A 21,888-nucleotide genomic window follows, 5' to 3' on the forward strand; every position below is an offset into this window, starting at 1 on the left:
AAATTAACAATATTTCATATAGTTCAGATAACAAAAATTGAATTTTAACACGATTCAGATTGTTATTTGCAGGGTATTGAAGTCTAGATATAAAAGAACGTTTGGCAAATAGTTGGAGTTGATTTTGGCTGTTTTCTTATGAAAAAATACCTATAAAAAAGCGTTCGATAAATAGTTGGAGTTGATTTTGGTTGTTTTCCTGCGGAAAAATAGATATAAAAACGTTATAATATAGAGAAATAATGTATATAAAACTAGGATTTACCCCGTGGTACACCACGGGTTTATTCATTTTCGTAAATCATTTAAATAGGTTAGTATATTAATATAATCAGGTTTTTTAGTTAGTTAATATAAATATTAGAATATTATATATAATATGTTGTATTTGCAAAATTTACCCCATAGTAAATTTCTTTGTTTTGTAATATCAATGCACTTATATATATTTTATTTTGGTGTTTTTACAATAATTAATAGTACTTGTTAATAAAATTATATGGATTGACTTTGAAAGAACAATAAATATGTGTACTTTCAAAAATACAATGAACTATGATTAAAATCAAATTTGTTTTATGAGCATGGTCTTAAACCATGGTCAAAAATACAATGAGATATGATTAAAATCAAATTTATGGTGATTAATAGTGTTTAAGACCATGGTTTTTTGGAAAATCATTTAAAAAAATATTATTGCACAAAAATATACTTCAAAAATGTTAAGATAGATTTTTAAAATATATATCCGTTTATAAAAATTCAAATCACATCATATGCTGAAAAAAATCTAATATTTTTTTAACTTTATGTATTAAATAGTAATTTAAATAATTAAAGATAACATTAAATATAAGTGAAAGGAGAATCTATACTAGTATTTTTGCAGCAGTTTTTGCTCAAAAATACTTTTTGAAAATTTTTTACATTTAATGCATTGACTTTAAGATTATTTACCAAAAATTTTAAAATTAATTATAGGTAATATTAAAAAAAATAAGGAAATTTGTCTACCTCATTCAAACATAAATATATGATTCCTTTTCATTTTTATGTGAATTTATATTTAAATTATCTTGAATTATTCTATAATACATTTAAATAATAAAAAATGTGATTTTTTCAGCATATGATGTAATAAAAAAATTTAAAAACGGACATATATTACTCAATAGATGAATAAAAAAAATAAGGGTACAATATCCCACATCGCCCAAAAAAATTGGGCGATAGTTCAGAGTCATACTATAAAAGAGACCAAAATGATTTATAATACAAATCAGTAGAAAGCTTGATTTATCAGGTATTCAAACTTTTAAAAAAAAATATTTGGTTTATTCCGGTTCATTATTTTAAAGATTTTTAAAAAGTTAAATAATAGAAATATTTAAAACTTTTAAAAAGTTAAATATTATAAATATTTATATTTTATAAAAAGTATAAATATTATAAATATATATATTTTATAAAAAGTTTAAATATTATAAATATTTATATTTTATAAAAAGTATGAATATTATAAATATTTATATTTCTTTTGAACGCTAAACTTTATAAAATGTTAAAAATATTAATAATATTTAAACGTTTATAATATTTGAAACTTCTTATAAAGTTTATGTAAAAAAATAAATTATATTGCAAACCTTTAAAATAATAATAGTATATTTATACTTTTACGAAACTTCAAATATGAGAAATGTTTTAAGAATTCCAAGTATTATAAATATTTAAACTTTATAAGAAGCGTCAATCTTATAAAATGTTAATGGTTACAACTTTAATAAATAACATATCAACTCAATTTAACATTTATAATTAAAAAACAATAATTATTAAAAATTAAGATTATATAGTGTGAGTTAAAACATCTCGGGACGGAGTTATAGAGCGGGACGGTTTTGTCGATATTTATATAAATTTAAAATATCATTAGGTTGGTGTTAAATAGGTAAAACATCATTTTATTATTTTGTTAACAGTATCGATATCCAAGAATATACATATCTAATTAAATTGATTAATAAATATTATGTAAATAATAAATTATAGTGCAGTATTACATGGTTTAAACTTTAAACCATAAAATTATTAATTATTATATAATTATTATATAATTATAACATATTTAACGAACAAATACAACTTATAAATAAATGTTTTAGTTATAAATAATTTGTCCCGCGGTGTACCGTGGGTCCTCATCTAGTTATATTTTAATCTAACATATTGCTTTAAATTAGGTAGATAGATTTTAGGAAATTTAAAATTAATATTATCAAATAAGGAAAATGATTGTGTTTGGTTGTAAAGATTGTAGAGAATTTAATTGAGACTTGTTTGGATACAAAGATAAAAAAAGTTGGCACAAAAATGTACTCCAAAAATGTTAAAATAGATTAGTATTGCCCAAATGCTCGATCATATAGAAGAAAAGAAATTCCCTATATATTAAAGGAGAAACATTTTGGTGAAAAAGCTGAGGTGTCAGCATTACAGAGCTCAGTGCACTATTTAGCAAAGTCCCCTCAAATTTTCTAATTATTTACATCTTTGTGTCATTGTATTTATTGGCAAAAAAAAAACTAATAAAAGAAAACCCTACACATGTCTATCCTCACCTATATAAATCATTCTTCAAGCGTAATAGCCATAGCAAACAAAAAAATCTATTTTCATTAATCAGATGCCTTCTTTCGCCAAGCTTTACGTAAATCATGTCTCATCATGGTTCGAACATAATAGGGGATACCAGTCATCTACCAATATAATGTATGATGAACATCCTCCTAAGTTCGTTTTATAATGTGGTGGAAAAACAGTGGCAGAGAAAAGGAAAACATGATTTTTTACCAATTGCAAACCTTTACTCGGTAAGTAATCAAAGTTTTATGATGATCAAGCTGTCAGTTTAATTTCTTTACATATCCAACTCCTACATTTGAACAGGTTTCAAAAGCGTTATGTCATGAAGCAAATGACCAGACACATGAGATCAAGATTTTGTTTCAGTATTTAACCAAAGGAAACAGTTTACCAAATCCCAGAAAGAGGATCAAAATAACCAATGAAGACTACATAACTACTTCTTCGAAGAAATAAAAGATTTCATTTGTATTAATATTTTGGGATAACCACGATGTTGTATGGATTTTATTATGAATTGTATTTCATTCCAATAATTAAATAAATTATTGACAATCTTCAAATCTTTCTATTCATCACATAAATTTAAGCCTCACACCAATAATTTTAGGGGATTATACCGCTAAATATTCTGATATTTAAAAATTCACCCTATCACGTAATGCGGGAACAAATGCATACTAATTAGTTCTAATAAGAAAATCCATCTATGGTGATGATTTTGTAAATCAATATGCATGACATACGTACACATAAATTTGTTGATTGATTCGCTATTTTTGGATAATTTTACCTACGATACTTCGGAGATTACCGGTATCAATTAAACAGAAAAAAAATATTCGATTACTAAGAAAATAGCGTATTTCACTACAAAAAAGGAATAAAATCTGACAGGCCTAACAATTTACTTTTTTCAATTAAGATGATAATAACGTTTTTCTCCTATGATATAAGAGGATTATCAATCAAACAAAAAACTAAGTATTTGATTCCAAATTAACTGCTAAATTCAGTAGATTAAAGGACGGGAATAATATCATAATAAAGGTCTACCAATTAACTATTTTCAATTAAAATGATAATTGCGTAATTTCCTAGATTATAGATCTAAATGACCTATGATTGATTATTGCAATATTAAAAAAATTACTGCGATTACTCTAATTGAAATTAACGTTTTCCCAAAAAATCAGGACATAATTACTCAAATATACTACAAACCGAAATAAAATCAAATCGACCTAAGTTAATCCTTTGATTTGACATTAAAAAGGAATTTAATTAACATCACATTCACCAGAACTAAAGTAATTACACCTAATAATCCGAAATCATTTACCTAATCTTTTTTATTGTCAATCAAATCATTTACCTAATCTAAGATTTTATTTTTCAATCGAAACAATTTACTTGGAGGGAAGTGAATCTTTTTAAAAGTTAAAACATAAACCCTCATTGGACTTACTACCCCTATATATATGATCTTCCTATCATCATCATTTCCACCAATTCACCATAAACCCTCATTGTATTTCTAATTGGTTTAAATTAAATCAATTAGTTTAAAAATATTGATTTATCTATTTAATGGTATAGTGATATAGATAATAATGTGAATTTGATTTTTAAAAACACAAAAAGACATCAAAACTTTCTACACCACCTTAAAATTCTTTTCCAAGTTCAAATATTTCACGGGTGAAACGTATTTTACAGAAAATAAACGCAAATTTGAATAAACGAAAAACACTTTACTTACATATTTTGTTTTATATAAACGAATCTTAAATTTCAAATAATAATTTGACTCATAATATTTTGTTTAAATCGATTTATTCCGCACACAGTGCAGGTTGGTACCTAGTAGAATTTTATATAGCTGATGGAAATAAAATACAATGTTTGTGCTTTAATACGGTGGTACAACTTCTTTTATATTCTTTCCGTTTCAAAATATAGGATGTTTTAACTAAAATACGCAGATTAAGAAGTTTTTACTTTTAACAAATTAAACCAATCCAAAATAATACTACATAATATAAAATATTAAATTAATCTAAAAGTTGTATAGAAATTTGAAAATATCCTATATTATGAAATAAAAAATTTCTCTAAAATAACTTATATTTTAAAAGGGAGGGAGTAGATTATAGTCTCTTCTCTTGGGACTTTGGATGTCTTTATTTCGCCGCTTAATCCTTGAAACTCAGTTTGGGCAGCTTCTCTTGCATTGATTACTAGCTTTGGTTAGGATCTCGCCTAACGAGAATTGGCCATCATCAAAGATTAGTTCGTTCCTCGCAGTGAGCAAATCTTTTTTTCTATTATTTTCTTAAATCTTTGGCATTTCATGGTTAGGTTAGTAATAATCCCTAAATCAATATCAAAATCAAACACAAAAAAAATTTGGAAATATAACCAATACCCAACAACAATTGCAAAGAATATGAACAAGATTAAGCTTAAAGCACAACAGAAGGAATCAAAAATTTGTTCCTCTTGTTTGTGTCACGTCATCTTTAAACACGCTCCTTGAATGATGTTTCTCTTTTTCACTTTTGCAGTAAAGTCTGCTCTTTTATTATAAGAATCATCTTTCTCTCTCACACTCCCCCCCCCCCCCCCCCCCCAAGCTTTCTCCTTTTTTTCTTTCTAATGGCGATTATCACAGAAGAAGAAGAAGAAGAAGGTACAAAAACCCTAATTACACCGAAAGACTCTGACTTTTCGAAATCGGAATCGACTATGAAGAAGAACCCTAAACCCCAATCTCAAAACCCTTTCCCATTTTGGTTCTACTTTACACTCATCTTCTCACTCGCCACTATCATCTTCACATCTCTCTCTCTCTTCTCATCTCACAACGATCCAAGATCTTGGTTTCTCTCACTCCCACCAGCTCTTCGCCAACATTACTCAGATGGACGAACCATCAAAGTCCAAGTAAACCCAGACGAGTCACCAATCGAAGTCTTTGTAGCTGAATCAGGTTCGGTTCATACAGAGAGTGTTGTAATCGTTCATGGGTTAGGTCTTAGTTCGTTTGCTTTTAAGGAAGTGATTCAGTCTCTTGGATCAAAAGGGATTCATGGTGTTGCTATTGATTTGCCTGGGAATGGGTTCTCTGATAAGTCAATGGTAGTGATAGGTGGAGATAGAGAGATTGGGTTTGTGGCTAGAGTTAAGGAAGTTTATGGTTTGATCCAAGAGAAAGGTGTGTTTTGGGCGTTTGATCAGATGGTTGAAACTGGAGATTTGCCTTATGAGGAGATTATAAAGCTTCAGAATTCGAAAAGGAGAAGCTTGAAAGCTATTGAACTAGGGAGTCAAGAAACATCTAGAGTTTTAGGTCAAGTGATTGATACTTTGGGTTTAGCTCCTGTGCATTTGGTTCTTCATGATTCAGCTTTAGGGTTGGCTTCTAATTGGGTTTCTGAGAATTACCCGAGTGTTCGAAGTATAACTCTAATTGACTCTAGTATCAGTCCAGCTTTGCCGTTGTGGGTTTTGAATGTACCAGGGGTTCGAGAGGTTTTGTTAGGGTTTTCGTTTGGTTTTCAGAAGCTAGTGAGTTTCAGGTGCTCAAAGGAGATGACTTTATCGCAAATTGAAGCTCATAGGATACTTTTAGAGGGAAGAAATGGGAGGGAAGCTGTTGTTGCTTCGTTAAAGAAGTTGAACCATAGCTTTGACATTGGACAATGGGGAAATTCAGATGGGATCAGTGGTATCCCGATGCAAGTGATTTGGTCTAGAGAAGGGTCTAAAGAATGGAGCGAGGAGGGGCAATGTGTAGCTAAGGCTCTTCCTAAAGCAAAGTTTGCCACACACTCAGGGAGCCGGTGGCCTCAGGTTAGAGATTCTTTGGACTTTTAAAGTTACTTCAGCTTTTTTGAATTTGTCAAAGCAGAAGGTTTTGTGTTTATACTAAAATAAAAAGTTCTACCGAATCAATCTCTAGTATGTAATGAGTAAGGTTATAACCATATCCAATTTAAAAATTCAGAGTGTCGTAACCAACTATAGTTGAGATTGTTCAAATTTGATTGTTATCTTGGTCTTGTACATACTTCTTTTTACCAGTGGTTTGGATCTTTACCATCCTGCTCTCTAGTCCGATAGGAGCAGAGCATCTTTAGCTCTATAGCCTGTCTTATAGTGTTGCTTGACTTGTTTGAAGAACACAAACTTGTGAGTTTTACGTTCATCCAATACACTGGTTGACTTTTTTAGTTTTAAAATAAAAATGGCACATTAATCTTAAATTGCGACGTGTTCGATTAGATGTAGAGTTCTTACTGGCACTTATATCACTGAAGGGTATATATCTGAGAGTATTCACACTAACTCAATATTGGTTTCCGTAGTGATTTTTTCGAGTTTGAGTCCTTAAAACTTGTGGTCATTCTGATGATGCAGGTAAGTAAATCCGGCGAGCTTGCAGATTACATTTCTGAATTTGTCTCTCAGCTCCCAAGATCCACCAGAAGGGTTACTGAAGAACCTATCCCGGAGAAAGTACAGAAACTGTTAGAAGAAGCAAAGGCTGGTGGTGACCATGACCATCATCATGGCCACGGGCATGCACATGTTGGTTACACGGATGCTTACGGTCTTGGTGAAGAAATGACTACTTGATAAGTTGATATGCCTTTCGAGTTCTTGTTGCTAGTTATTATTATACCATGTAAGTTTTAAGACTATTCTGAGACGTTTTTTTTTTTTTTTTTTTGGTTTAAATACTACAAAATATGAATCTGTGTGTTTTTTTGTAAGTCGAACAAATTTCAATAGAAAATTTCTCTTACATTTTTTTACTTCTAGAGTTCTTATGCCTATGGGTCGTTCCGATTAGTGATAAGCTTACGGCCACGGCTCACTAAATGTATCTTTTGAAAGTGTCAAGTCTCACGCACACATATACATTAACTTGCTTTACACAATAAATGTAAACATACAAAACACAAACAAACCAAATTAGGAACGATCGCCCGCAACGTGTATATGTTATTTGGTTATGGTGCACAAATTAGTTGTCGATGTTTTGGCCTATTTCTACCTAGGGGTGTCAATCAGCTGGTCCGGCCCGGTCCGGCCTGAAACCCGTAAAGCCCGCATATGTTTGAGCCCGGCCCGGCCCTGCCCAAAATATTTCCGAGCCTATATTTTAAAGCCCGAGCCCGGTCCTAACAGGGCTACAGGGTTTTTCGGGCTTATCTTACCGATCAGAAATTCAAGCCTTAAAAAGTAGTGTTTGAAGATGTAATATAAAACAAATCAATCAAAAATTTAATAACTCATCTATATTCACTACAACCAACTTAATTTAATAGAAAAAGTTTAAAACTAAATAAAATTTTGACACTTTAACCAAATAAACCAATATATAATTCATATAAAACATCATAGATAAAAAAATTTAAAAGTATTAAGTATGGCAATTAAGTAAATATGAAAACTAGGATTAGAGTTTACAACTTTACTTACAATAAATTATTAATCAAATATTGCAATCAAACAAAAATGTTAACAAAAACGTAAAAATATATTTGTTAAAAGACTTTTTGGGCTGGTAGTCCAAACCCGGTCGGACTAAGCCCGAAAAACCCTATTGCCCAAACGGGCTGAGCCTAAAAAGCTCGATTTTTTTTGGACATATATATTTAAGCCTGAGCCCAGTGTTTTTCAAGGTCGGGCCGGGCCAGCCCGCAGACTTTAGCCCTAATTAAGATGCCTATTTCTACCTCATCGGCCATATTAATACTGTACATCTTATTATTAAATGCCTATGTACGTTTTCATTTCATGTTGATGCTTTGGCGTTACAATCAACTAATAAATAATCTTAATTCTGAATGAAATTATGGAAATCATCAACTAGTTAATCTAAATTCTGAATGAAATTATGAAAATCATCATCTAACCCTGTGTTTTCGAGGCTTGTGTCGGAATATTTTGGCTTCGATAGTGGTGGATTCAATCTAATATTTTGTTTCTATAGATTAAAAATGAAATTATGTTTTAAATATCTTTAAACGATGTAGAAGATTAGATTTAAACTAATGACATTACCTTAATATTTAACCAAATTAATTAAAGGTTATAATTTGTGAGAAGCGATGTGAGCACAACACGTAAGCACAATTCACTAATATTGTTTATCAAATAATTTACATTGGATTTAATAATAATAATAATAATAATAATAATAATAATAATAATAATAATAATAATAATAATAATAATAATAATAATAATAATAATAATAACAATAAAACTCAACTTTTCTATTTATATAAATTATCATATTTAAACTTTAAACGTTATTATTTTGTTGCCTTAATTTTTTGATTTCTTACTATAAATATAGTACCTAGCTACTAATATTTATATTTATAGTACGTACTAATATTTTGTTGCCTTAATTTTTAAACTTTAGTATTTTGTTGCCTTAACTACTTAGTATGTACTATAAATACAATTTTTTCTATATCAAAAAATTTTCAAATAATTTTCCAAGGATTTTTTTATTAAGTTACCTTTTGTACGTGACACATGGTCGAAGATGTTTATTGGTTCATGAGAGGCTATAAATTGGAGATCAATATCACCATCATAAAACATCTTTTCTTGGTGGAAGCCCCTTGGCAAATTTTTATTCATTTTGATTATTCCTCCAAATGTTCAAACCCGATTATAGACTTATAGTATCTACAAGGATGAAGTTGGTGGTTTTCTTCTCGCTCGTGCTCATGTTTTCACTGTGTTCTTCGGGTAAATCACAAGTTAAATTAATAAAATCGCTAATGAATTATATAACACATTGGTTAAGTTTAAAGAATAACAGTTTAGAAATGTCAAAAGTTGTTATTTGATTTTCAAAAAATATTTGTTTACATAGTAGTAAGGATTAATAGCCAAGACATAGTCTTATTCTTAAGAATTTCACACCTAATGACCTGAAGCTTAATATTCCTTACGATAAGATGTTTTAGCCAAAAAAAAAGTATTTTATTATAGTGATCTTCTATATTTTTAATTTAAAAGTAATGAATTATTTCTATTTCATAAATTGTATATTTCAGTTTATTTTTTCATTGGTTAAATAATGTTTATGTAGATAATAATTTATGTTTTTTTTTAAATAAATTCTTTACATTCTTGTATATATGAAAATCTTAAACATTAGATATAAAATTATATAAAGAGGTGAAGTGACCTTAGTACAGTGACCAATGATAAGTTTTTAATGCACAAGATACCATCATACTAGAGATCAAATCTCACTTCTCTGAATGTAGGAATTTGACTAATGAGCCCGTGTGTTGTAGTCCACTTGTTGACCAAATTTTTTTTTATATAGGAGAGCAATATGTTTTTTTTTTGTCATAGCAGATCTACATTAGGAGGAGTTAGGACACGGGCCCGACACTCAATTTAAGAATTTTTCAATTGATTACTAATTAGTAATTTCACCTCGCTCATTTGAAAAAAGTGCCCCATATAATATCATAGTGTCTACATGTTTTTCATTTTATTCTTTTTCCTAGATCCGCCAGTGATACACCTTTTATTAATAAGACCAATGTTTAAGAATACATCTTGTATATTTTGTTTCTTAGGGTTTAAAACAGATAATGGTGTTACTGTCACTTCTAGTTCTATCTATCAACATTCCTCAGACAAGGTAAGCATTACAATAAAACACGTTTTTACTTTCCATATATATCAGCTAATCATAATTATTGTTGTCATTTATTATTATTATTATTATTATTATTATTATTATTATTATTATTATTATTATTATTATTATTATTATTATTTGATAAACTATAGGTTAAAGAGAGTACTGAGAGCCTGATGGACTATCCAAAAACAGGTCCCAACACACCAGGTGGAAGCCGTTTTCGTCCACCACATCCTATGATGAAGAAAAAGATTTCCTCATAGAGCAATAATGTTTAACACGGGATCAGTTGACCATTATAATTGTAATGCGAAAAATCCTTCCGTTTAGGGGTGGGAGAACCTTCTCATTCACTCTTTTTTAATAGTCAATCAAAATTTGCCATATAATATTATATTTAAAAATAAATCAAAATTAAAAAAAAAATAACTGAAGAAACAAGGTTATTAGACTATTTATTAATGAGTTTAAGTATAAGTTTGAATAAAAGTTTGAGTTTTGTTTTTACAATTAAACAAATAGATATATATATATATATATAGGTTTAGGTTTTTTTAAAAGTATTTAGGGTTTAAATTTTACAATTAAAAGAAATCATATGTTGGTTTGGAGTTACAATAGAATTGTTAATTAGGGTTTACATTTTACAATTAAAAAATTATATGTCAGTTTTGATTTATAAAAAAGTGGTTATAATTTATATTTTATAGTTATATAAAATTATATTTCGGTTTATAAAAGAATAGTTAAGGTTTATATTTACTTATAAATAAATTAGATCACATCAGAAGCTATACTATCAGAACTATACTATTAAAACAGAACGTTGATACAAAAAAAAAAAAAAAAACGGAACGACCAGGTATCCAGCAAGGCATCATCGATATGGTACAAACCTAAAATTGGCAGACCAAACTTGTTTGTGACTGTTTGTGAAGTCTGTTCGTGAAGTCTCTTAATTTACTATAAAAGTAAGATCGCACAGAGACATAAAATAACTTGGACAACACTTTTGTCCATTGACATAGAAAGAGAGAGAGTAAAACGTTCTAGAGAGAGAAAGCTTCGAGAGATCAACAGAGAGAGCACTTGAACGGTGGTTTGTGGTTGATTTCCATCTGTGATTTCAACCCCGATCTCTGCATTAATTCTCAAACGATTCATGGCATATTCGTCACTGAACCGGTGAAGGTACGTTTCCGGTTTCACGCTTCCGCATAGTAGTTCAACACGATGATAGCACGTGTTCCCCTTCTTCAGGTAGTGGGCCAACAATTAACTCACAAAATAACTTGCATAATCAAATCATAAATTTGAAGGACAAGTTTACTCATTTGACCATATCAATTAATTAATGAATTGATTCACAAATTTAATGTCAATATTTAACCACCTCTTTTATACAGCATGAACCTTCTTAGCTTTCTAAGTTGATGGACATCTGGTGCACTAGAAATGATCACATTGTGGAACATGTTTCTTTCGCACTTAAAAACCGCTTCTAAAAGTCATTCTTTTGAAGTATATGATCATAATAATATGTTTTGAACCATAAAAAATGCTTATAATAATGTTGTGTTATCTTCCCATAAATGATCGTAACATTAAAGATATAGTAAAATATGTTTCAGAAAAATATCTTTAATATTTACTTAATACATGTAACACTCTGGTTTTAGAGACTTCCTGAAGGTTTAAAATAATTGATTTGGCCACCTATATCACGAAAGTGTACTTATATTTTCGGTTAAGGGTCCCGAGAGAATTCTATAGTTAAGCATGCTTATGCTGGAGTAGTCTTAGGATGAGTGACATTCCGGAAAGTGACTGTCAGAACTGTGCGAATTAGGACAAAACACAAGAAAATATCATGTGGCGATTTGTAAGGATGGTAACAAGTCTTTAAAGCCTCCCAGACATAGCAAACCGGCCGTCGGATATGGATGGGTTTACGGGCCTAATGAGAGGACATAAAGTCCATTAAGGAAGGTGGGTCCATGGACTGGGATTGGACATGGAGCCTACTAAAAGGTACCGGTCGGTGCATTACAATTACATGAATATAATATAAAAATAGTTAAAATATTAAAATAATAAATGATACAACTGTCTTTAAAATAATTTATAATTTTTCGTAGTTCTTTCCACTTTTATCTTGATTATTTTTTAATTAGATCTCCCAACAAAATCAAATATTCTTATCAATTAATATTGTTTTAATTTTATTGACAGATTTGTTTCTTTTATTTTTTAAACCTTTAAAAACACGTTACAATTTATAACTAATAAATTTTATTTAATTTATCTCGCAAATAATATATGAAAAATGCAATAACTATCTGATCAACTGTTTCTCCTTGAGAATATCATATCAAATTAGATGGAGTCCAAATTTTTTTTTCGGAAACATATAGATCGAAATCGAAGTTTAGGCTATATTTACTTTGATAAGATAATTTTCAAAAATAATAAACTACATTTTTTTATAGAATTATGCTTTTTAACAATTTATGTAATTATACTTTTTCACAATTTATTTAATTATGCTTTTACATTCATGTAATATCACAATTTAAATCATATACTGTAGAAAGTATCTCGTGGACATCATTTGTTGACAAAAAAGAAAAAAACAACAAAAGGATATCATCTAGTTTTCTTTATACTGTATTAAAAGGCTGTGGATGAGCTGCTTCTGCGGCGATCAAACCAACACCGCCGATCAATCAATCAAACACAATCTCGCCCTCACTTCTGATGGCGCTTTCATGCCGTGACACACTAATCCTTATATTCCAGAGGCTTACCGTCGCCGATCTAGCGCGTGCGAGCTGCGTCTGTAAGGTTTGGAACTCTGTAGCCACAGAGGACGATCTGGTGGTATCTGCTTTCACATCTCCGTGGCGGATCAAAGAACTCGTTGGAAGACCAGCTTCTGGTTCGTTCTGGAGAGACAACGGAATCTGGAAATTTGCAATTTCTCATCGGATTCGTCGTGGTGATAGTGTGACTAGCCTCGCCGTCAAATACTCCGTTCAGGTAACGAATCCAATTACCTCTTTCGATTTCTTCGATTTCTCAATTCTGTGTTCCTTTGGAAATGTTGTTCTTGAATCCAGATATATAAATTGAGACTATGTTGAATCTGAAACTTAAGAATCTAAGTTTGTGTAAGCTAAAATTGAATCCAAATCCATGAGCTTGACTAGTTTGAGTATTACATATGTTTAGGTTATGGACATAAAGAGGCTAAACAATATGATGAGCGACCATGGGATTTACTCAAGAGACAGACTGCTTATCCCGATAAGCAATCCCGAGATTCTTGCAAAAACCACTTGCTACGTAGAGGTAGACAAACATGCCAAACGCGAAGTAGCTGTGCTTTACCTCGAAGGTGCACCAAAGAGAGAACAAGATGTATCTGGTATGAATCAACTGTCCAACTTATCAGCTGATGGAAAGCGAAGGCTGATTGAGTCTCTAAGGAGAAGCATGCAAGTCGACGATGGAACTGCTCTGTACTACTTGGCTATCGCTGAAGGAGATCCCAGATCCGCATTGTCCGAGTTCTCGGCTGATCTCAGGTGGGAGAGGCAGGCTGGTCTCAACTAAGCTTTCGCAATTTTAAGCTCATGGATGTCTGATCCAAAAGGTAAATGAGTGTTTATAATGTATATGACATATAGCGTGCCATCTTGTTTAATGTTTCCAAGTATACATAAACTAATATACAATAGATTATTAGTATGGGATTTATTCTCTTGCAGGGTGAGAAAGTATCTTATCAGGAGTATGATTCATGAATTAGAATGTAATTAGCTCCAGTATATAAGAGTTATGGGGTGTGGCTACCCTGGCAAAGTCTCTTATCTTCCTTGCTTGTTGTTGTTCATTTGGTGGTTCGGTGACCGAGATCAATTTCAAATCTCTCAAACCCTGTTGCCTTCCCGATAAGAAATGTACATCAAACCCTGTTGTTTTAGTATAAGCATACTTAATAAATCTACAAAGTTGTTCTTCCATGGTCATGGTGTGATTAATGTTATGTGTTATTATTGATTCCGTCTTGAGTTATGAATGTAATCCATAGTTAGGTTTAATAATTATTGAAGTATAGATCATTTCACAGTTTTTAATTATCATCACATTAGTTTCAAACTAGAAGCACTATGTTATGGCATGGACGGATGGACCACTATCTTCCAAATTGTAAGAGAGACATATGATGATGTTATTATGGACCAAATTAGCATGTGTTTCCCAGTCGTTAAAATGTAAGAGCAGAGAATTTGAAAGAAATACGATTTATCAAAATTAAAAGCAGTAATATGATTCGGAACCAATGAACATTGTAGTACACTAGCTCGAGCCAAACCAGTCTCCCTAGTGAATATTATAGTACTAGCTCAAGCCAAACCAGTCTCCCTAGTGAACATTTTAATACTAGCTCAAGCCAAACCAGTCTCCCTAGTGAACATTTTAATACTAGCTCAAGCCAAACCAGTCTCCCTAATGAACATTGTAGTACTAGCTCAAGCCAAACCAGTCTCCCTAATGAACATTGTAGTACTAGCTCATGCCAAACCAGTCTCCCTAATGAACATCAAGAGGTATGCAGGTAGGTATCAACTATTATTAACTACTTGCCTAATTGACACCTCACTATCATTTTATTATAAATAGAGGTCGGTATTATATTAAGGATACAATATCCAACATTGGAAGTTGAGTAAGATCTTAAGTGGTATATATAAGATATGGGTCTCTCCACTCATTGCCAATTGGTTTTGAGTTGGAAGCCCACAATCTAATATATTATGCGAATTACATCTAAGTATAGTCTTAGTCATGGCTAAGTTTTTTACAACCATTATCCTTATCTTTGTTGCTCTTGTTCTATTTGCTGATTTTGGTGAGTGCCTTATCATATGCCTTGAGAATGTTATTCAAGATTTGTTCCTTTCATTTATATAATTAATCTTTCACACATTTATACGCAGAAGCACCTACAATTGTGAAGGTGGCGCTTTGCAATAGGGAAAGTGAGACATGGTCAAGGCGTTGTGTAAACGATGGTCAGTGCAGGGATCATTGCATTAACAATGATATAGGAGTAGATGGAAACTGCGCTGGTGGCTACCCGTGGTACAGAGGATGTTTCTGCTTCTTCGCTTGCTAATATATACCAAAAGCTATTCGTTGCTTGCTTGTGTGTTTATTTTACATAAAATAATTCTGCGACATTCCATGGAATAATATACCTACGTCTACCATTTAACATATGACATGGATCTCCAGCTTGTGGATCTCTATATCATAACCAGTGGCTTTGACCCAAAAAAATATACAAGAAATATTTAGTTTTAATTAATATTAAAAACAAAATTAATAAGTTATATATGTGCATTATAACTTGAAGATGTTCTGAGGCCATAAAGCATGATAAGTTAGTTTTCTCAGTATTCTACTTTGTCACAAAAAAATTCCTTTATATCGGATAATAACATATTTCATGTTATGAATATTTAAGAAATGGTACTCTTAACACGATAGCAAGAGAAAATAATGTTGTTAGCATTCGTTTTAAAATAACCATATGTATCATCGTGTTCTCTATCTCTAACTGGTTCAGTGGCTGCTCTAATTAGGGGTAGGCATTTAAACCAAACCAAACCAAACCAAATTCAATCCTACACTCTAACCATTCGGTTATTTATTTTCTCAATCAAAACGGTTCAGTTCGGTACGGTTTTAAACCAAATCGAACCAAAAACCAAGTGTATTTATTAATTAATAATATTAATAAAATTGTAAATATATGATCTTACTTAGTACAACTTACATTTGGTTTCTATTTTACTTTATTTTTACTTTTCTAATAAAATTAACTAAATATTAAAATAGATTTAATTATATTTAACATTAGATATTTTATTTTTATATGGTAAAGTTTTTTTAGCTTTGCTAATTTATTTTATTAATTCACTTACAATTTGTTGCTTAGTTTATACCTATAACCAAACCACAATAAATTTTATTTTGTTACATTAACTAATTTTTAAATCGAATTAAAACTGAACCAAAGTAAAACCAAAGCGAATTAAACATAAACCGACCCTAACACAAACCAAACCAAACTAACCAAAATCAAAATACCCACCCTCTAATAAGGATGAATTCATACCGTGTTGTAGTGCACGTCAATATCTTTCCATTCAGGTACGTGTAAAGATATCAGCACAAATTACACTTTCTCATATATATATTTTTTTGTTGTCTTTTATTTGCAGGAACCATTTCGAAATGATAATTTCTTTTATTTTGTTTTGTCAACTCATATATATATATGAGAGAATCATCTATATAATATATTAGTACAAATCTATTGGAGGATACGAACATGATCATGAGATTCAATTCAAGACAATTAAAAAGAATACATAATGAATATACATATTCAGCTATAACACTTGTACAGTTGTACTGTTTTGAACCTTGCAATCTAACGACGATCAACTCCCCCACGAGCTGATATCAGGCCCGCAATTAATCGAACACAATAATAGCAAACCGAAACATGAAAAATTTCCAGTTGTTAGACCAGCTTCATTGATGCTTGAAAAAAAAAATTATAGAAAAACTGAAAATGTATTATTTTTACTGTATATATAGTTTATTTTCTTTTATTATATGTAGCCATTAAAAAAGCAACAAATGTCATTTTATTTTTAGAATCGGCTCCAGAAATAGAGATTTTAGGTATGGTTCAATCTTTTTATCTTTCTCTGTCAGTTGTATATCAATTTTTTATTAAGTGGTATTAAAAATGATAATATTGAAAATTTATGTGCCTTTAATTTTGTTTTTTTTTCAAAAACTTGATTTCATTACCACACAGTGAAGTACAAAGAGGAGGAGATAAAGCTCCAAAGTTTAGAAGTAAAAGCAAATAAAGTCATTCCCCACTACCATACAAAGATCGACAATTAATCCAAGAGAGTTTTGAGTCACAAGCAGAGAAGCCAATGGCACATGAGAAATCAATGTGTGTTGATAAATCATCCACGAGAAACTCAATGGAATACGAGATGGTCCCTGCCCAACACAGACTAGGTGACATTGATAATGCCGGCATGGCTAAGCGTCTCACCGTTGCTCGTTGGCTAAGCGTCTCACCGGTGCGAGCAAAGCTACTTGAGATAGTGCAAGTACCATTGCCTGAAATTTCATGTGGTTGGGAGCAAATAAACTCACTAAAGAAGCTAGTGGAGGATGCGCCAACTATAGATGTCAAGCCGTAACATAACAAGTAGAGCCTCTCTGTAACATCCGCGAACCGAAATCCCGGTTTGGGATGTGCATCGACCGATGCAAAAATGGTGTCAATTAATGCAAGGTTGTTTTTGTGCGTTTTGAGTTTAAGTTAAACGCTGTGTTTTGGGCTAGGAAACCTGAAGTCGTGTTTAAAAGAAAGTTTTGTTGTTATTAAGCGAGTTTAACCGCTTTCGAGAGAAAAGAAGAGAGGAAAGAACATAATCACGATCTTGATCCTTACAAATTTTGCATTTTTACCACATTTTAGACTAAATTTCTCATTTGACCTTCCGAAAATTGTATTTTTACCCTCATTTAAAAGAAAATTTTTATTTTAATCCTCTAAAGTTTACATTTTGATCCTTTTAAGAAAAATTTTATTTGGATCCCACTAAAATTTTTTTTGGCTCCGCCAGTGGTTTCTAGAGATGTCGGAACAACAATGCAGATAGGATTTATGGTCCTTGGATGGTGGCTGAAGTCGCAAGCTAGTATTGAACAAAGGGTGACTATTGGCTAAGGGTCTACCATAATCGTTGTCAAGCTGATGGCAATAGAAGTTTAGACCTGACATGGCAATGCACTTCGGAACCATGGAAGCAGAGGTGATTATCACAAAAAGAGCAGATACCAATGGTCTAATTATCTGGTTGAGCAAACCTAGCAGTCGAATCGGTTTATTTCTCGAAAGGAGTCTTAGGCCTAAGAGAACATAATCACGATCTTGACCTAGATAAAAGCTAGAGTTTGGCAGATAAGCAAAGTGAGCGAACCTGGTTTTTGCAAAATGGGCTGAGAGTGGAAAATTTTTATTGGGCCGACAGTCGGCCGCCGACTTCATAACTTAGGTCCACCAAGAAATTTTTTTGGTTTTCTCTTGGTAGCCACAGGAATCTCAGTATGCGACGGATGGTTGGATGACTTAACAAGATTTACGATGTAACATACATCTCCGAAAGAAACAAATTCAACCCTGCCAAGCTCTGACGATGGAGTGAGGCTGAAGCGAAGGTCCAAATAGATAAGAAAACTGTGGCCCTGAAAATTTTCTCACTGTGCGCCGTCAACTTCTTCCCCCGATGAAGTGCAGATCATGGTACAAGCAGAAGCTCTCCCGCCATCAACGATGCCAAGGTGAAGTTTTCAGGTGAACGCGAAATTTCGAACCGTGATTTGAGTAGAATAGTACACTTCAGATCTGCGGCTTGTACATAAATAGGAAAAAGAGATTCGTCGGAAGCCTGCTCCACCTGTGGATAGAGGATTTGCCCGGATTTGGAATTGATATATTAGGTTGAGAAATATTACAAAAGCTTAGAAAAATAGGGAAAAAGGTTTTAAAAAAAAGCAATTAAAAGGAGAGGACGTGCAGCAGAGAGGGGCAACATAAGAAATCTCCCAACGTCGGCGAGCCTGGGCTTCACTGATGTCGGAGATTTGAACAGGTAGGGTTGTCTCGATATTTGTGCTTGGGAGAGAAAAGAGGAAAATAAATAATTTGTTCCCTTAATTTTGTTATGAAAAAAAAATTAATCCGAAAATTTTAGTTTTTTGTTATGTGGTTGCTCAAATGGACGCTTTTTTTTTTTTTGAGAAATAGAAAATGAAACAATCAGATGGAAGAAATGTAATGGTTTTGCAATTAGTATTTTACATGTATGGTTAATTAGTGATGCTGATTGTTTGGTAGGATATGTAACTCTATATTCACCTATACGTATAATCAAATCTTATAATTTTAGAGAAATTTTGTTTAAAGTTTGTGAATTTCTATCTTCGATATAACAATGATATTAACACAAATCACTAACCTACATATTTTGTATCATAAGTTATTTGTAACTAATTTTTAAAATTTTTAAGTTGTATTTGTTTGTTTATTTTGTTTACTTTGTTTAGTATTTAAAATTGTATAATTGTATTTTGATTGTTAATTTTATGATTTAATCCATGAGATACCACAAAACAATTATCTTTTTACCTAAGATTAATTTAATAAATTTAATTAGAAATATCTATTACACTAATATTAATATTGTTAACAAAATAATGAATTTTTTTAATACATTTGTAGAACCAAATTAATGATATTTCATATATATATATATATATGTATATTGATATTGATCCAAACTCGTCCTGCCATATAACCCTGTCTCTTAATATTTTAACTCCCGCTACACCACAAGACAATTTTTTTTAATATAAATATCACATTAATTTTTATTATTTAATATTTAATATTATAAGGATTAGATTGAGTTAGTATGATATTTATTAAGATTGTCACCATTTAATATAACATATATATTATAAGATTTCCATTTCTTATAAAGTAAAAATATGTATAATATTAGAATTATTATAAAGTTGAAATATTTATAATATTCAAAACTTCATAAAAGACTAAATATATTATTAATATTGTTTAAATTTTTTAAAAAATTGAAATATTTATAATATCTAAACTTTCTATAAAGTTTAAATATTTATAATATTTGAAACTTCATAAATGTTTAAATATTATTATTATCTTAAATGTTTTATTGAGTTTAAATTTTTAAAATTAAAATATTAATAAAACTTAAACTTTTTATAAATTATTGGTTGAATGGTTACGACAGTCGGGACGGACAAATTCATCTGCATATTAAACCGCTTTTCATTTAGAATCCATCAAATATAGTTTGTAGTGGTCTGGTCTAAAGAATAGAGTTTGTTTGTGGCGATTTGTTGTCCGTCCTAAAAATAGAGCTGACTAATTCGCTGACATTGCCATCACCATTCATACCCTATAAATGTTTATAATTCTATTTTTTTTGAAAATAGTTTAAGTGTTTCTAATATTTTGAAACTTTTTAAAAGTGTATTATTTAATTTTTTTGAGTCAATAAATTTATTATCTTGATAATTAAAAAGAAAAATGAATCAAGTATTAAGACAAAATTTTATCAAAAAAGATTGATTCAAACAATGACCAAAATTTTGACCAAGCTTATTATAGCATTTTATTTACTTAATTTGATTAGTTTGACAGTTACACATATCATATAGTTATCATACTTTTAAATATTTACTTCTTTATCATGATTTTATTAATCCATTTGTGGTGGCGAAGGTCTCACAGGACGACCCCAACCGTTTATTGTTTGATCATTCTTAGAATTTATATGTGGTGGCGGTTGTTGCATCTTATGGTTTTTAGAGTTCATCTGCGATGGTGGTGGTCGCACAGGACGACCCCAACCGTTTATTGTTTGATCATTCTTAGAATTCATATTCGATGGTGGTGGTCGCACAGGACGACCCCAACCGTTTATTATTTGATCATTCTTAGAGTTCATCTGCGATGGTGGTGGTCGCACAGGACGACCCCAACCGTTTATTGTTTGATCGTTCTTAGAATTCATATGCGGCGGCGGTTGTTGCATCTTATGGTATTTAGAGTTCATTTGCGATGGTGGTGGTCGCACAGGACGACCCCAACCATTTCTTTTATGATCATTGTTTGGATTTATGGCTCTTTTTGGATAATCTATCATTTCTGGGATACTTTTTTCAACCTACATTACTTTTTTGGTTTAGTGAAAAATTTCACAATAATATCATATGCAAATCTTTATTTGAAATGAATGAAAATATTGATTATTAGTGAGAGAGAAAAAAAAATCTATTAAAAATATGCATTTTGGTTATTTATATTAATTACCATATTTTCTGAATATTGGACTGTGTGAAGAACTCCATCTCCATAGCTATCACCAAACTCTAAAAGAGAAAACGTGAATTCAATAAAAACAATAGTATCATTATATGTGTAATATCGGTAAAAATCAAACATTTTCATGATTTAAAACATTTTCAAATTGAAAATGTAAAACTATCTAATTTCATGATTTAAATCATTTTCAAATTACTTGAAGTACAGAATGGAAGGAGCAAAAACGATATGAGAACCACTAGTTTCATCTTTGGAAGCATATTTCTTTCAATTTATGGATGACTAATGCATGCTTCTCCATATATATACACATGTTTGTACTAATCCATTGGTAAATAAACAAATGTGTTGGCAAATTGATAGATATGTACATAAGGCATTAGTCATCAAAATGTTGACATTACATCTTAATGATTCACTATTGGTCACTATCTAATTAACATTTTGATGACTAATTGTAAATATGTTAATTATCTGAAAATAAAATCTTTGATCAAAAGATTTTTTTAAA

General features: G+C 30.8%; 4 protein-coding genes and 1 long non-coding RNA gene across 7 annotated transcripts; 4 read left to right on the forward strand and 1 right to left on the reverse strand.

Moving 5' to 3' along the window:
- The first annotated feature begins 4,813 nt into the window (after positions 1 to 4,813).
- On the forward strand, positions 4,814 to 7,466 carry LOC104701015 (protein AUXIN RESPONSE 4). The gene is made up of 2 exons (XM_010416634.3): positions 4,814 to 6,501; positions 7,069 to 7,466. The coding sequence occupies exons 1-2, from the start codon at positions 5,305 to 5,307 to the stop codon at positions 7,285 to 7,287; spliced, it is 1,416 nt and encodes a 471-aa protein (XP_010414936.1). The 5' UTR covers positions 4,814 to 5,304; the 3' UTR covers positions 7,288 to 7,466.
- Positions 7,467 to 9,271: 1,805 nt separating this feature from the next.
- Positions 9,272 to 10,765, forward strand: LOC147941227 (uncharacterized). The gene is made up of 3 exons (XR_015560886.1): positions 9,272 to 9,423; positions 10,272 to 10,336; positions 10,489 to 10,765. It is a non-coding gene; the product is annotated as an uncharacterized LOC147941227 (long non-coding RNA).
- Positions 10,766 to 12,908: 2,143 nt separating this feature from the next.
- Positions 12,909 to 14,364, forward strand: LOC104701016 (F-box protein At1g55000-like). 3 transcript variants are annotated; one of them, XM_010416636.3, is made up of 3 exons: positions 12,909 to 13,378; positions 13,571 to 13,994; positions 14,110 to 14,364. In XM_010416636.3, the coding sequence occupies exons 1-2, from the start codon at positions 13,097 to 13,099 to the stop codon at positions 13,952 to 13,954; spliced, it is 666 nt and encodes a 221-aa protein (XP_010414938.1). In that variant the 5' UTR covers positions 12,909 to 13,096; the 3' UTR covers positions 13,955 to 13,994; positions 14,110 to 14,364. The 3 variants fall into 3 exon arrangements, with proteins under 3 accessions (XP_010414938.1, XP_010414939.1, XP_010414940.1); XM_010416637.3 differs by having other exon boundaries at positions 12,945 to 13,378; positions 14,080 to 14,364; XM_010416638.3 differs by having other exon boundaries at positions 12,945 to 13,378; positions 14,088 to 14,364.
- A 270-nt stretch (positions 14,365 to 14,634) lies between these two features.
- On the forward strand, positions 14,635 to 15,727 carry LOC109125630 (defensin-like protein 18). Its single transcript, XM_019227638.2, has 2 exons — positions 14,635 to 15,254; positions 15,343 to 15,727. The coding sequence occupies exons 1-2, from the start codon at positions 15,191 to 15,193 to the stop codon at positions 15,519 to 15,521; spliced, it is 243 nt and encodes an 80-aa protein (XP_019083183.1). The 5' UTR covers positions 14,635 to 15,190; the 3' UTR covers positions 15,522 to 15,727.
- A 4,912-nt stretch (positions 15,728 to 20,639) lies between these two features.
- LOC104701017 (uncharacterized) lies at positions 20,640 to 21,705 on the reverse strand. The gene is made up of 3 exons (XM_010416640.2): positions 21,574 to 21,705; positions 21,366 to 21,424; positions 20,640 to 21,219 (listed from the first exon to the last, which is right to left on the reverse strand). Exons 1-3 carry the CDS (start codon positions 21,635 to 21,637, stop codon positions 20,752 to 20,754), a joined length of 591 nt encoding a protein of 196 aa, XP_010414942.1. The 5' UTR covers positions 21,638 to 21,705; the 3' UTR covers positions 20,640 to 20,751.
- Between the last annotated feature and the right edge of the window lie 183 nt (positions 21,706 to 21,888).

The sequence above is a fragment of the Camelina sativa genome, chromosome 7, assembly GCF_030686135.1.
Source record: "Camelina sativa cultivar CO46 ecotype springtype chromosome 7, ASM3068613v1".
Lineage (NCBI taxonomy): Eukaryota > Viridiplantae > Streptophyta > Magnoliopsida > Brassicales > Brassicaceae > Camelina > Camelina sativa.